General features: G+C 44.3%; 1 protein-coding gene across 1 annotated transcript in view; it reads left to right on the forward strand.

The window, feature by feature from the left end:
* The window catches only part of rab40c (RAB40c, member RAS oncogene family), a 107,123-nt gene that overhangs the window by 73,604 nt on the left and 20,204 nt on the right, over positions 1-13,315 (forward strand). Inside the window, exon 3 of the mRNA XM_086000430.1 lies at positions 1,352-1,412. Within this exon, the coding sequence (XP_085856556.1) occupies positions 1,352-1,412 (61 nt within the window). The remainder of the gene's footprint in view (positions 1-1,351; positions 1,413-13,315) is intronic.

A 13,315-nucleotide genomic window follows, 5' to 3' on the forward strand; every position in this document is an offset into this window, starting at 1 on the left:
TCATACCAATATATAGTAGGGATTCCTCTGGGAATTTGAGAAAGCTGCCGAGATGGGGATGAAGCAAGGCCAGCTAAGGCCGGAAAAGGGGGGGTGCGGGGAAAGAGGTCGGAGGGGAGATCGGAGGCCTTGTGGGGTGGGGGGAAGGAAGATCGTGGCTCGGTGGGGTGGGGGACATGGAAGCAGGTAAGTGGAAAGACACTTCCCTGCTGGATCCAGCAGTCCTCGCCTCCCTTTAGCTGCTGGGTTAAATTTTAAATGGAGATTAAATCAGAGGCACGCAGCCTCATTATAATATTTAAATAACCAACCCGCCTCCTGGAAGGGACATCATCCTCATTGGCAAATATCCATTGTAGGTTTAATAACTCTACCTCTCGATGAGACTGCTGATTTCACCATAAAGGAAACATTTTGAAAAAACTTTTCCTCAAAATTTTGTTCAAGAAACTGTGACACCTATCTTGCAAGGATATTTAATTTGTATGCTTTCAATAAAGAGAATACCTTCAGAAAATCTGTAAACTTGAGTAAGTCTTTCCACTTACCTGAGTGTCTGAAACTGACAAGAATATCATAAAATCTATAGATTCTCCCACAGAAAGATGCACAGAATCTGAGGCAAACTAAAATTAAGTTAAATTCTCTTAAGAGCGAGCTGAATTTTCATTACTGTACATGGAATACAAATCCTTGGTAGAATGCTCTTCTTCTGGTCTGAAGATTGTGTATTTGAACGCCCCGTCAGGATTTGGGCTCATGTTCAAGACTGACACTGCCGTACAGTTGAACAGTGCTGAATTGGCAGAGGTACAGTCCTTTTAGATTACACAGAGGTTCCCACCTCCCTCCGATGGAGATTAAAGATCCTATATAACTATGGGGGGGGGGGGTGGAGGGGAGAGGAAAGCACTCCTTCTTCGACCTGTATTACCTAATCATTCATCTCATTGCTTTTCTGTGGAGCTGTTGTTGATGCACATTGGCTGCCATGTTCGTCCAGGTAATAGCCCCACTCTTACCCAGACAAGTAATTCATTGTGTGAAGCAGTTTGAGAAGTTTCAATGGCACAACAAGATAGGGGAACAGCAGGATATTTGTCCCCTATCAATTAAGGGAATTTAAGTAATTACTACAATTCAAGTTGGAAAGGGGGAAACTCATTTACTGATCTTAAAAGATAAATTTGAATAATTTTGTTACATTGTTGCCATCTGCATGTTTTACCCCAACAGATGATACTAAGCAATTTTCCCATTTCTATTTACAACTCGAGTGTCTCTTAAGCTCAGCATTGAGGGACTTGCTTTGAAAGGATGTTATTTCTGATGAATCTGTTCTTTGTTTCAGGGACACTTCAGGTCAAGGGAGGTTCTGTACGATCTTCAGGTCCTATTCCAGGGGTGCGCAGGTATGCAAAACTTTGATTTAAAAAAAAAAATCACTATCTGATAAAAGCATGAGCATAGAAATATCTACTACTTTTGTTTCAAAAGATCTGCCTCCATTTGAAAATGTCATTTGCATCAGTCACAAAGCTTGATTTGTATATACACTGACATGTTACAAAACTGTTTTTAAGCAGTATGTCGTTACATTTAAACCTGTTAATAACTTGATTGTATTCTGTGAATATATATATATATATTTAAAAAACCCACAATAAATTGCCATACGGGGTCTGGTGGGCCAGCATATCTGTCCACTGATGAACTGCAACATGAAGTAGAACAGTCTGGGTTAAATGTCTGATTTCCCTAAACCACAAGTTAATGTTAATTGTGGAGACCTGCGGAGTAGAAATGTGTACTTTCTCAGTATTGGGAAGGGAATGGATGAGTCTTCTGGTCTGCTCTCGAGCACATCCTTGTTAATAGTGCAACATTAGAAGTGGTCTTTAAACAAAGTGGATGTGGGGGGGGGGGGGAATAGTATTTTGGATTGGAGATTTTCGTCAAATTAAGCACTATACTAGAAATTCTATAACTAAAGCAAACTCATTAGTAAATACGTCACTGGTGTAGTAGGGGTGCCCTACTGAGGTTGCAGCTGCTCCATTATCTAGGAAGCTGTGCTCTACACCTAACTATGACTTGAGAGTGTTTGATGCCAATACTGCGTGCCCGAAATACGAAAGTGCTCCATTCCACAACACTACCATAGCTCTGCTTAATGAGGACAAAAAATCACATTCAGTGTTGAAATAGAGATTTTAAATTGGAATAACTGTTTAAATAACTTTGGTTTTGCTAATAGGACACATTGAGTAGTTTGACGTCAAGTTGGTGTTGGAGAATGGCACACCTTATCATTTTGGGCATTGGCAAGTCTCTAACTTGATAAAATTCTAATAGGTATCCAATTTGAAAGTATGGTTCTGTCCAAAAATGTATTTAAATCTCTGATTGCTAAAATCCTCTATTTTGTATCGAGTCTGGTAATGCTTTGGTGAAATTAAGTTATAACTGTGATCATGCATTACTTAATCCTCCATCAGCTGGGCATGTGTAAAATTGTTAGGACTCCTCATGGAGGCATACCAAGAGGATTTTGGCATTTCATCCCAATTTTGTTAATTTCCTATAGTGTCACAGCTCAAGGGAGATTATGCTTTGATTAAACTTTCCCACATTAAGATTTAAAATCAAAAGGTAACAAAAAAAAATAATTTGGTTGTTCTACCACTATTTCCCTCTAGTTAATAAAATGTAATGGGTTAGGAATCTGTATTATAGATTACAAGAATAAAATCCCTTGCCTTTCTCTTCAAATTAAAATTTGAATTCTATTCACTTGCATTGTTATAACACGCCGTGAGGGATGTAGTGCTTGTGTTAAAAATTTAAATTTGAATGCATCAGAGGAAAACAAAACATTTTGCATAATGCAACATATATTTGCCAAGAAAAAACATTGTACATTATGCAGAGCAGGAAAGGCTGAAGTTATTCGATGGAAGAATACTCGAGGTTGATTCTATTTAAGCACATCAAGTATCTGATTCTGCCATTAATTGCAGGGAAGCCACATTCAGGGAGCACAGGCCAGGAGTTGGGCTATGACATTGTAGCTCCGATTCTCCCAGCCGCATTGAGCACAGCTCCTCAACGAGAGTGCCGTATCACGTAATTCCATTTGTCCAATTGTGTAAGTTGTGTTGGCTAGGTGCTAACGAGGGTCAATGACAGACTGTGTGTCTTGAGTTGTTTACTGAATAGTTAAATTTAGCCTTTGAATACTGTGTTCTTCATAGTTTGCCAAGTGCACTTTTGCATTAGTAAAGATTTTTAATCAAATTGGGCACTTTTTTCACTTGGTAAGTGTCATCCTACATGTGACTAGCTCTGGAAGTCCCATTGCACATGTTTTATTGCATTTCCACCTTCCACTGTAAGGGAAGTTCACGTGAATTTATAAAGTTAATAAAATCTAAAAGCAATGTCAATATTTTGCTACTTTCCCCTGAATTTAAAAACTGCAATAAAAATGACCTGACTGAAAATTTGACTTGTATTGTCAAAAATCAATTAATGGTGGTTATTGTGTCGATATACATGATGGCCCAGAATTTGCTGGTGCGGGCCATTTCCCGGCGTGCTCCATTAGTTAGACTTCTTCCCTTCAGCTCAACTTTTTTGCCCTTATAAGCTGCTGGAAGTGTGAGCTGATAATGGGGACAACGGGGCATACGGGACCAACAGTCTATCTCCTTAACCAATGCGATTTCAGGATTGAGGAAGAAACAGAGGAATGACTGAGAAGGAAATGGTGAATTGAGGCTAAATCAGATACAGAGAAATGAAGAGAGGGAAACAAAGATTGGATTAAGAGCGAGAGAGAAAAGACAGGAAAAGTAAGAAAAATATTTTTAAATTTTAAAAATCTCTAACAGTTGTTCCCTTTCTGGGCTGGAGAGGTTTATTGGCTTTGCAGGAACATAAATCTTCTCATTTAAAAAGGTACTTGTGCTGTTAAGTATAAGCCCTAACTTTCTGTGGCAAATTTAACAGGGAATTAATGTGCAAATGCAACAACTTCACGAAACTCACTGGGAAGTTGAGGGTGAGCTGCTGCCGTTATGTAGGAAGTAACTTGCATCCAAGTTCAGCTATTGATTCCAAACTGTGGTTGCAGTTCTTATCACTGACTCCTGACTCATTTAAAATGCATATGCAAGGAAGTTTAATTTCAGATCTGTTTAAGGCTGGGGGACCTAATCTTGGAGAGAAATGAAGCAGATTGTACTAACCACGAAGAAGTCCATGGCTAGCCAATAATGTGTTTTAATGTGAGGAGCATTCGTAATAAGGTGGATGAATTAGCTGCGCAAACGGAGGTAAACGGATATGATATGATTGGGATTACGGAAACATGGCTCCAGGGTGACCAAGGCTGGGAACTCAACATCCAGGGGTATTCAATATTCAGGAAAGATAGGAAAAAAGGAAAAGGAGGTGGGGTAGCATTGCTGGTTAAAGAGGGGATTAACACAATTGAAAGGAAGGATATTAGCTCTGATGATGTGGAATCTGTATGGGTAGAACTGAGAAATACCAAGGGTCAGAAAACGTTAGTGGGAGTGGTATACAGACCTCCAAACAGTAATGTGGAGGTTGGGGATGGCATTAAACGGGAAATTAGAGAGGCGTGCAATAAGGGCACAGCAGTTATCATGGGTGACTTTAATCTACATATAGATTGGGCTAACCAAATTAGTAACAATACTGTGGAGGAGGAATTCCTGGAGTGTATACGGGATGGTTTCCTGGACCAATATGTCGAGGAACCAACTAGAGATCAGGCCATCTTAGACTGGGTATTATGTAATGAGAAAGGATTAATTAGCAATCTTGTTGTGCGAGGCCCCTTGGGTCGGAGCGATCATATGATTGAATTCTTCATTAAGATGGAGAGTGAAGTAGTTGACTCAGAGACTAGGGTCCTGAATTTGAATAAAGGAAACTACGATGGTATGAGGCGCGAGTTGGGTAGGATTGATTGGGGAATGTCACTCAAAGGGTTGACAGTGGATAGGCAATGGCAAACATTCAAAGATCGCATGGATGAACTACAGAATTTGTTCATCCCTGTTTGGCATAAAAATGAAACAAAAAAGGTGACTCAACCGTGGCTAACAAGGGAAATTAGGGATAGCATAAGATCCAAGGAGAAGGCATATAAATTGGCCAGAAAAAGCAGTAAACCTGAGGATTGGGAGCAGTTTAGGATTCAGCAAAGGAGGACAAAGGGATTAATTAAGAGGGGGAAAATAGACTGAGAGTAAGCTTGCAGGGAACATAAAAACTGACTCTAAAAGCTTTTATAGATATTTGAAGAGAAAAGGATTGGTGAAGTCAAGCATAGGTCCCTTGCAGTCAGAATCAGGGGAATTTATAATGGGGAACAAAGAAATGGCAGACCAATTAAATACATACTTTGGTTCTGTCTTCACAAAGGAGGACACAAATAACCTCCCAGAGATGTCGGGGAACATAGGGTCTAACGAGAGGGAGGAACTGAAAGAAATCGGTATTTCTAGGGAAATTGATGGGATTGAAGGCCGATAAATCCCCAGGGCCTGACAATCTACATCCTAGGGCACTTAAGGAAGTGGCCCTAGGAATAGTAGCTACATTGCCGGTCATCTTCCAAAATTCTATAGACTCTAATGGTTCCCATGGATCGGAGGGTAGCTAATGTTACCCCACTATTCAAAAAAGGTGGTAGAGAGAAAACGGGGAATTATAGACCGGTGAGCCTGACATCGGTAGTGGGGAAAATGCTAGAGTCCATTATAAAAGATGTAATAGCAGAGCACTTGGAAAACAGTGACAGGATCGGACAAAGTCAACATGGATTCACAAAAGGTAAATCATGCTTGACTAATCTACTAGAATTTTTTGAGGATGTAACTGGTAGAATAGATAAGGGAGAACCAGTGGATGTGGTGTATTTGGACTTTCAGAAGGCTTTCGATAAGGTCCCGCATAAGATGTGAGGTTATCCACTTTGGTGGCAAAAACAGGAAGGCAGATTATTATTTGAATGGTGATAGATTGGGAGAAGGGGAAGTGCAAAGAGACCTGGGTGTTCTTGTGCACCAGTCGCTGAAGGTAAGCATGCAGGTGCAGCAGGCAGTTAAGAAGGCAAATGGTATGTTGGCCTTCGTAGCAAGAGGGTTCGAGTACAAGAACAAGGATGTCTTGCTACAGTTGTACAGGGCCTTGGTGAGACCACATCTGGAGTATTGTGTGCAGTTTTGGTCGCCTTACCTGAGGAAGGACATTATTGCCATGGAGGGAGTGCAGCGAAGATTCACCAGGCTGATACCTGGGATGGCAGGAATGACGTATGAGGAGAGATTGTGTCGATTGGGCTTATACTCACTGGAGTTTAGAAGATTGAGAGGGGATCTCATCGAAACCTATAAAATTCTGTCAGGCCTGGACAGACTAGATGCAGGAAGGATGTTTCTGATGGCCGGGGAGTCCAGAACCAGGGGTCATAGTCTAAGGATAAGGGGTAAGCCATTTAGGACTGAAATGAGGAGGAATTTCTTCACCTAGAGAGTGGTGAACCTGTGGAATTCTCTGCCACAGAGGGTGGTGGAGGTCAGTTCATTAAATATATTCAAGAAAGAGTTGGATATATTTCTTAAGGCTAAAGGGATCAAGGGATATGGGGAGAAGGCAGGGACAGGGTACTGAATTTGGATGATCAGCCATGATCTCATTGAATGGCGGAGCAGGCTCGAAGGGCCGAATGGCCTACTCCTGCTCCTATCTTCTATGTTTAAGAGATTAGCGTGTAAAGTTAAGGCACATGGGATTGGGGGCAAGGTACTGACTTGGATTAGAACTGGTTGGTAGACGGGAAGCAAAGAGTTGGAATAAATGGGTCTTTTTCCGAGTGGCAGGCAGTGACTAGTGGGGTACCGCAGGGATCGGTCCTAGGACCCCAGCTATTCACAATATATATAAATGATCTAGATGAGAGAACTAGATGTAATATCTCCAAGTTTGCAAATGACACAATGCTGGGTGGGCATGTGTGCTGTGAGGAGAATGCCGAGAAACTCCAGTATGATTTGGACAGGTTGGGTGATTGGGCAGAAGCATGGCAGATGCAGTATAATGTGGATAAATGCGAGGTTATCCACCTTGGTGGCAAAAACAGGAAGGCAGATTATTATCTGAACGGCAATAGATTGGGAGAAGGGGAAGTGCAACGAGACCTGGGTGTCCTTGTGCACCAGTCGCTGAAGGCAAGCATGCAGGTGCAGCAGGCGGTTAAGAAGGCAAATGGTATGTTGGTCTTCGCAGCGAGAGGGTTCGAGTACAAGAACAATGATGTCTTGCTGCAGTTGTACAGGGCCTTGGTGAGACCACACCTTGAGTATTGTGTGCAGTTTTGGTCGCCTTATCTGAGGACGGATGTTCTTGCCATGGAGGGAGTGCAGCGAAGATTCAACAGACTGATACCTGGGATGGCAGGAATGACGTATGAGGAGAGATTGGGTCGATTGGGCTTATACTCGCTGGAGTTTAGAAGAATGAGAGGGGATCTCATTGAAACTTATAAAATTCTAACAGGACTAGACAGACTGGATGCAGGAAGGATGTTCCCGATGGCCAGGGAGTCCAGAACCAGGGGTCACAGTCTAAGGATAAGGGGTAAGCCATTTAGGACAGAGATGAGAAGGAATTTCTTCACCCAGAGAGTGGTTAACCTGTGGAATTCTCTACCACAGAAGGCAGTGGAGGCCAATTCATTAAATATATTAAAGAAGGAGTTGGATATATTTCTTAAGGCTAAAGGGATATGGGGAGAAGGCAGGGACAGGGTACTGAGTTTGGATGATCAGCCTTGATCTCATTGAATGGCGGAGCAGGCTCGAGGGGCCGAATGGCCTACTCCTCCTATCTTCTATGTTTCTATAATCCTGCTTCCGTAAAATAACAAGTAGCTACAAAAATTAATACTAATTTTAAACGAGAATGTTTACTTTAAATGCTCGTCAATGGTATGTTGCTACTATAGTTTATCTCTGTTTATTCAGTTTTCTTGGTTTAATGTTTGTAATTGAACTGTGTGAAATTGGTATATTTCCCTGTTGATTGCCAGCCATTTGTCATTCCGGGTGGTTGCCTCCTCTGTAAAGTGCAGCAGTGATACAATTTTTATCCACAGTTGATTACACTTGCATATCAAAAACGAAGTTACGGTAGTTACATAATATAGAAAAGGTGTCTCAGGCCGGCTAGATCCAGCCAGTGAACCTATCTGGATCTAAAGTCCCAGTAAAGTTGCACACTTGTGCAAAAATTCATACTCTTATTCAAAAGCATTTTTATGCTGTTGGCTCCAACTTCTCAAGCCAGGTAAATTGAAAAGGACTACTCCCTCATTGATTGTTCTGCATCACTAAGAGAGCAGCCTTTTTCCATCCAAGGGTAGGCTTTACCACTCCTGGGTGCAGGAAATTCAAAAAATTTGTGTCTTGGAGAGAAGACCACAGAAACAGACAATGTTGATTACACTGATGGGGGAGGTGGCAGTGGAGTTCAGTGTGGAGTTTCCAATAAATGTGAAAATCTTTTATTAGAAAAGAAAGTTGGTCATTAGGTCAGGTTTCACATGTACACTGACTCTCCACCACTTCATTCAACCTCTCCACTGCCTCTGTTGTCAGACTGCTGGTCCAATAGCCAATCCTAAATGAGTTGTAATTTCCTCCAGTTAAAGGAAAGAAGAGGACTTGCATTTATATAACATCTTTCACAACCTCAGGATGTCCCAAGGCATTTTAAAGCCAATGAAGTACTTATGAAATGTAGTAACTGTTGTAATGTATGGAGAAGCAGGACCGATTTGCGCACAGCAAGCTCCCATGAACAGCAGTGAGATGCATGATCAGATAATCTGTTTTAGTGATGTGTGTTGGGAGAGAAATGTTGGCCAGGGCACCAGAAGAACTCCCCTGCTCTTCTTCCAAAAGTGCCATGGGTTACATCCACTGAGAGGCAGATGGGACCTCAGTTTAATGGCTCATCCAAAAGACACATACAACAATGCAACAGTTCCACAGTACTGCACAGGGTCGTTGGTCTGGATTATATGCTCAAGTCTCTGGAGTGGAGCTTGAACCCACAAACTTCTGATTCGGAGTGCTACCCCTGAGCCAAGGCTGATCCATTGGGAAAACCAAAGCCATTGTCTTCGGCCTAAGCTGCAATCTTCATACTCTTGCCACTGATTCCATCCCCATTCCTGGCCACTCTCTCCGGTTGAACCAGACTGTTTAGGGCCTCTCTGCATCCGATTTGACCCAAGCTGGGACCCAGCCCCATATCCTTTCCATCGCAAAGACTGCCTACTTCCACCTCCATAACGTCGCCATCTTTGCCACTGCCTTAGATCATGTGTTGCTGAAACCCTCATCCATCCCTTTGTCAACTCCAGACTCAATTATTCCAACTCCACTGTTCTGCTGGCCATCCTCCACCCTCCATAAACGTCAGCTCGTCCAACATTCTGCTGCCCGTATACTCTCCCACACCAAGTCTCGCCCATCACCCTGGGCTCTCTCATCTACATTGGCTCTCAGTCTGCCAATGCCTTTAATTTATAATTCACGTCCTTGTGTTTAAATCCCTTCATGACCTCACCACCCCTCCTCCCGCCCCCCCCCCCCCCCCCCCAATCTCTGTAACCTCTTCCAGCCTTAGAACCCTCCGAGAACTCTTACTCTGGCGCCTTGTGCTTCCACCACTCCCTATGCCTCACCATTGGCGGCTGTGTCTTCAGTCGACTAGGCCCTATGCTGTGGAATTCCCTCCTTAAACATCTTTTGACTCACTGCCTCCTCCTTTTAAGATCTTCCTTAAAACCCACCTTTGACCAAGCTGTTGATTACCCTTCACTATCAATGGTTGAACTTTCTAGCCCACAACCTTTGTTTTTTGTTGTTTAATTTCTTCTGTTTGAATTTTGCTATTGGAGTTTACACTCTTGCTGCGCAGCATCAAATTGTGTAGGTTTGTTTTTAATGTGAGAGAGCTGCGATAGCTGCACAGAACGGTAGTGTAGTGGTAATGTCACTGGGCTAGTAATCCAGAAGCCTGGACTAATGATCCAGAGACGTGAGTTCAAATCCAGCTGGGAAATTTAAATTCAGGTAACTAAATAAATCTGGAATAATTACTAGTACAGTAATGGTAACCATGAAACTATCAGATTGTCGTAAAAACCCCATCTGGTTCACTAATGTCCTTTTGAGGGAAGGAAATCTGCCATCCTTACCTGGTCTGGCCTATATGTGACTCCAGACCCACAGCAATGTGGTTGGCTCTTAACTGCCCTCTGAAATGGCCGAGCAAGCCACTCCGTTGTAACAAACCGCTACGAAACACAATAATAAGAATGACCACCTGGCATCGACCTCGGCACCGGCTACGGACACCGCAACGGCACACCCAGCCCAGTCGACTCGGCAAAGTCCTCCTCACCAACATCTGGGGACTTGTGCCAAAATTGGGAGAGCTGTCGCACAGACTAGTCAAGCAACAGCCTGACATAGTCACACTCACAGAATCATACCTTTCAGCCAATGTCCCAAACTCCTCCATCACTATCCCTGGGTATGTCCTGTCCCACCGACAGGACAGACCCACCAGGGATGGCGGCACAGTGGTATACAGTCAGGAAGGAATGGACCTGGGAGTCCTCAACATTGTCTCCGGACTCCATGAAGTCTCATGGCTTCAGGTCAAGCATGGGCAAGGAAACCTCCTGCTGATTACCACCTACCGCCCTCCCTCAGTTGATGAATCAGTACTCCTCCATGTTGAACAGCACGTGGCAGAAGCACTGAGAGTAGCAAGGGCACAGAATGTACTCTGGGTGGGGGACTTCAATGTCCATCACCAAGAGTGGCTCGGTAGCACCACTACTGACCGAGCTGGCTGAGTCCTGAAGGATATAACTGCCAGTCTGGGCCTGCGACAGGTGGTGAGAGAACCAATATGAGGGGAAAAACCTACTTGATCAATCCACCTGTCGCAGATGCATCTGTCCATGACAGTATTGGTAGCAGTGACCACCGTGCAGTCACTGTGGCGACGAAGTCCCGTCTTCACACTGAGGAAACCCTCCCATCGTGTTGTGTGGCACTACCACCGTGCTAAATGGGATAGATTCAGAGCAGGTCTAGCAGCTCAAAACTGAGCATTCATGAGGTGTTGTGGGCCATCAGCAGCAGCTGAATTGTATTCCACCACAATCTGTAACCTCATGGCCTGGCATATCCCTCTCTACCATTACCATCAAGCCAGGGGACCAACCCTGGTTCAATAAGGAGTGTAGAAGAGCATGCCAGGAGCATACCTAAAAATGAGGTGCCAACCTGGGGAAGCTGCAACACAGGACTACATGCATGCTAAAAAGCAGAAGCAGCATGCTATAGACAGGGCTAAGCGATCCCACAATCAATGGATCAGATCAAAGCTCTGCAGTCCTACCACATCCAGTCGTGAATGGTGGTGGACAATTAAGCAACTAACGGGAGGAGGAGGCTCCATGAATATCCCCATCTTCAATGATGGTGGAGCCCAGCACGTGAATGCAAAAGACAGGGCTGATGCATTTGCAACCACCTTCAGCCAGAAGTGCCGAGTGGATGATCCATATCGACCTACTCCTGAGGTCCCCACCATCACAGAAGCTAGTCTTAAGTCAATTCGATTCACTCCACGTGATATCAAGAAACGGCTGAGTGCACTGAATACAGCAAAGGCTATGGGCCCCGACAACATCCCGGCTATCGTGCTGAAGACATGTGCTCCAGGACTAGGCTCGCCTCTAGCCAAGCTGTTCCAGTACAGCTACAACAATGGCATCTATCCGACAATGTGGAAAACTGCCCAGGTATCTCCTGTCCACAAAAAGCAGGACAAATCCAACCCAGCCAGTTACCGCCTCATCAGTCTACCGTCAATCATCAGCAAAGTGATGGAAGGTGTCATCGACAGTGCTATCAAGCGGCACTTACTCACCAATAACCTGCTCACGGATGCCCAGTTTGGGTTCCGCCAAGACCACTTGGCTCCCGACCTCATTACAACCTTGGTCCAAACATGGACAAAGGAGCTGAATTCCAGAGGTGAGGTGAGAGTGACTGCCCTTGACATCAAGGCAGCATTTGACCGAGTGTGGCATCAAAGAGCCCCAGTAAAACGGAAGTCAATGGGAATCAGGGGGGGAAAACGCTCAACTGGCTAGAGTCATACCTAACACAAAGGAAGATGGTTGTGGTGGTTGAAGGTCAATCATCACAGCCCCAGGACATCGCTGCAGGAGTTCCTCAGGGCAGTGTCCTAGGCCCAACCATCTTCAATTGCTTCATCAATGACTTTCCCTTCAACATAATGTCAGAAATGGGGATGTTCGCTGATGATTGCATAGTGTTCAGCGCCATTCACAACTCCTCAGATAATGAAGCAGTCCATGCCCGCATGCAACAAGACCTGGACGACGTTCAGGCTTGGGCTGGTAAGTGGCAGGTAACATTTGTGCCACAGAAGTGCCAGGGAACGGCTATCTCCAACAAGTGAGGGTCTAACCACCTGCCCTTGACATTCAACGGCATTACCATCGCCGAATCCCCACCATCAACATCCTGGGGGTCACCATTGACCAGAAACTTAACTGGATGATGTGCCTTCAATAACCACAAAACTAGAAGTTATAAACTTTAACAAGTTGGCTTTTAATCACTAAGATCAGAGCTAACATCTCAACACACTGACTGGCTCGCAGGAATGAGTCAGGAAAGAGGAAGTGAAACTATACACCGTGTGGGGGAGGGTAATATACATGAGAGCAAAACGAATACAGGCAAGACAAACAGATTTCATTACACTGGACCAACCACACAAATACTGTGGCAACAAGAGCAGGTCAGAGGCTGGGTATTCTGCGGTGAGTGTCTCTCCTCCTGACTCCCCAAAGCCTTTCCACCATCTACAAGGCACAAGTCAGGAGTGTAATGGAATACTCTCCACTTGCCTGGATGAGTGCAGCTCCAACAAGACTCAAGAAGCTCGACACCATCCAGGACAAAGCCGCCCGCTTGATTGGCACCCCATCCACCACCTTAAACATTCACTCCATCCACCATTGGCGTACCGTCACTACAGTGTGTACCATCTACAAGATGCACTGCAGCAACTCGCCAAGACTTCTTCAGCAGCACCTCCCAATCCCGCGACCTCTTCCACCTACAAGGACAAGGGCAGCAGACGCATGGGAACACCA

The sequence above is a fragment of the Somniosus microcephalus genome, chromosome 11, assembly GCF_052327205.1.
Source record: "Somniosus microcephalus isolate GS21.2 chromosome 11, FLI_Smic_1.0, whole genome shotgun sequence".
Lineage (NCBI taxonomy): Eukaryota > Metazoa > Chordata > Chondrichthyes > Squaliformes > Somniosidae > Somniosus > Somniosus microcephalus.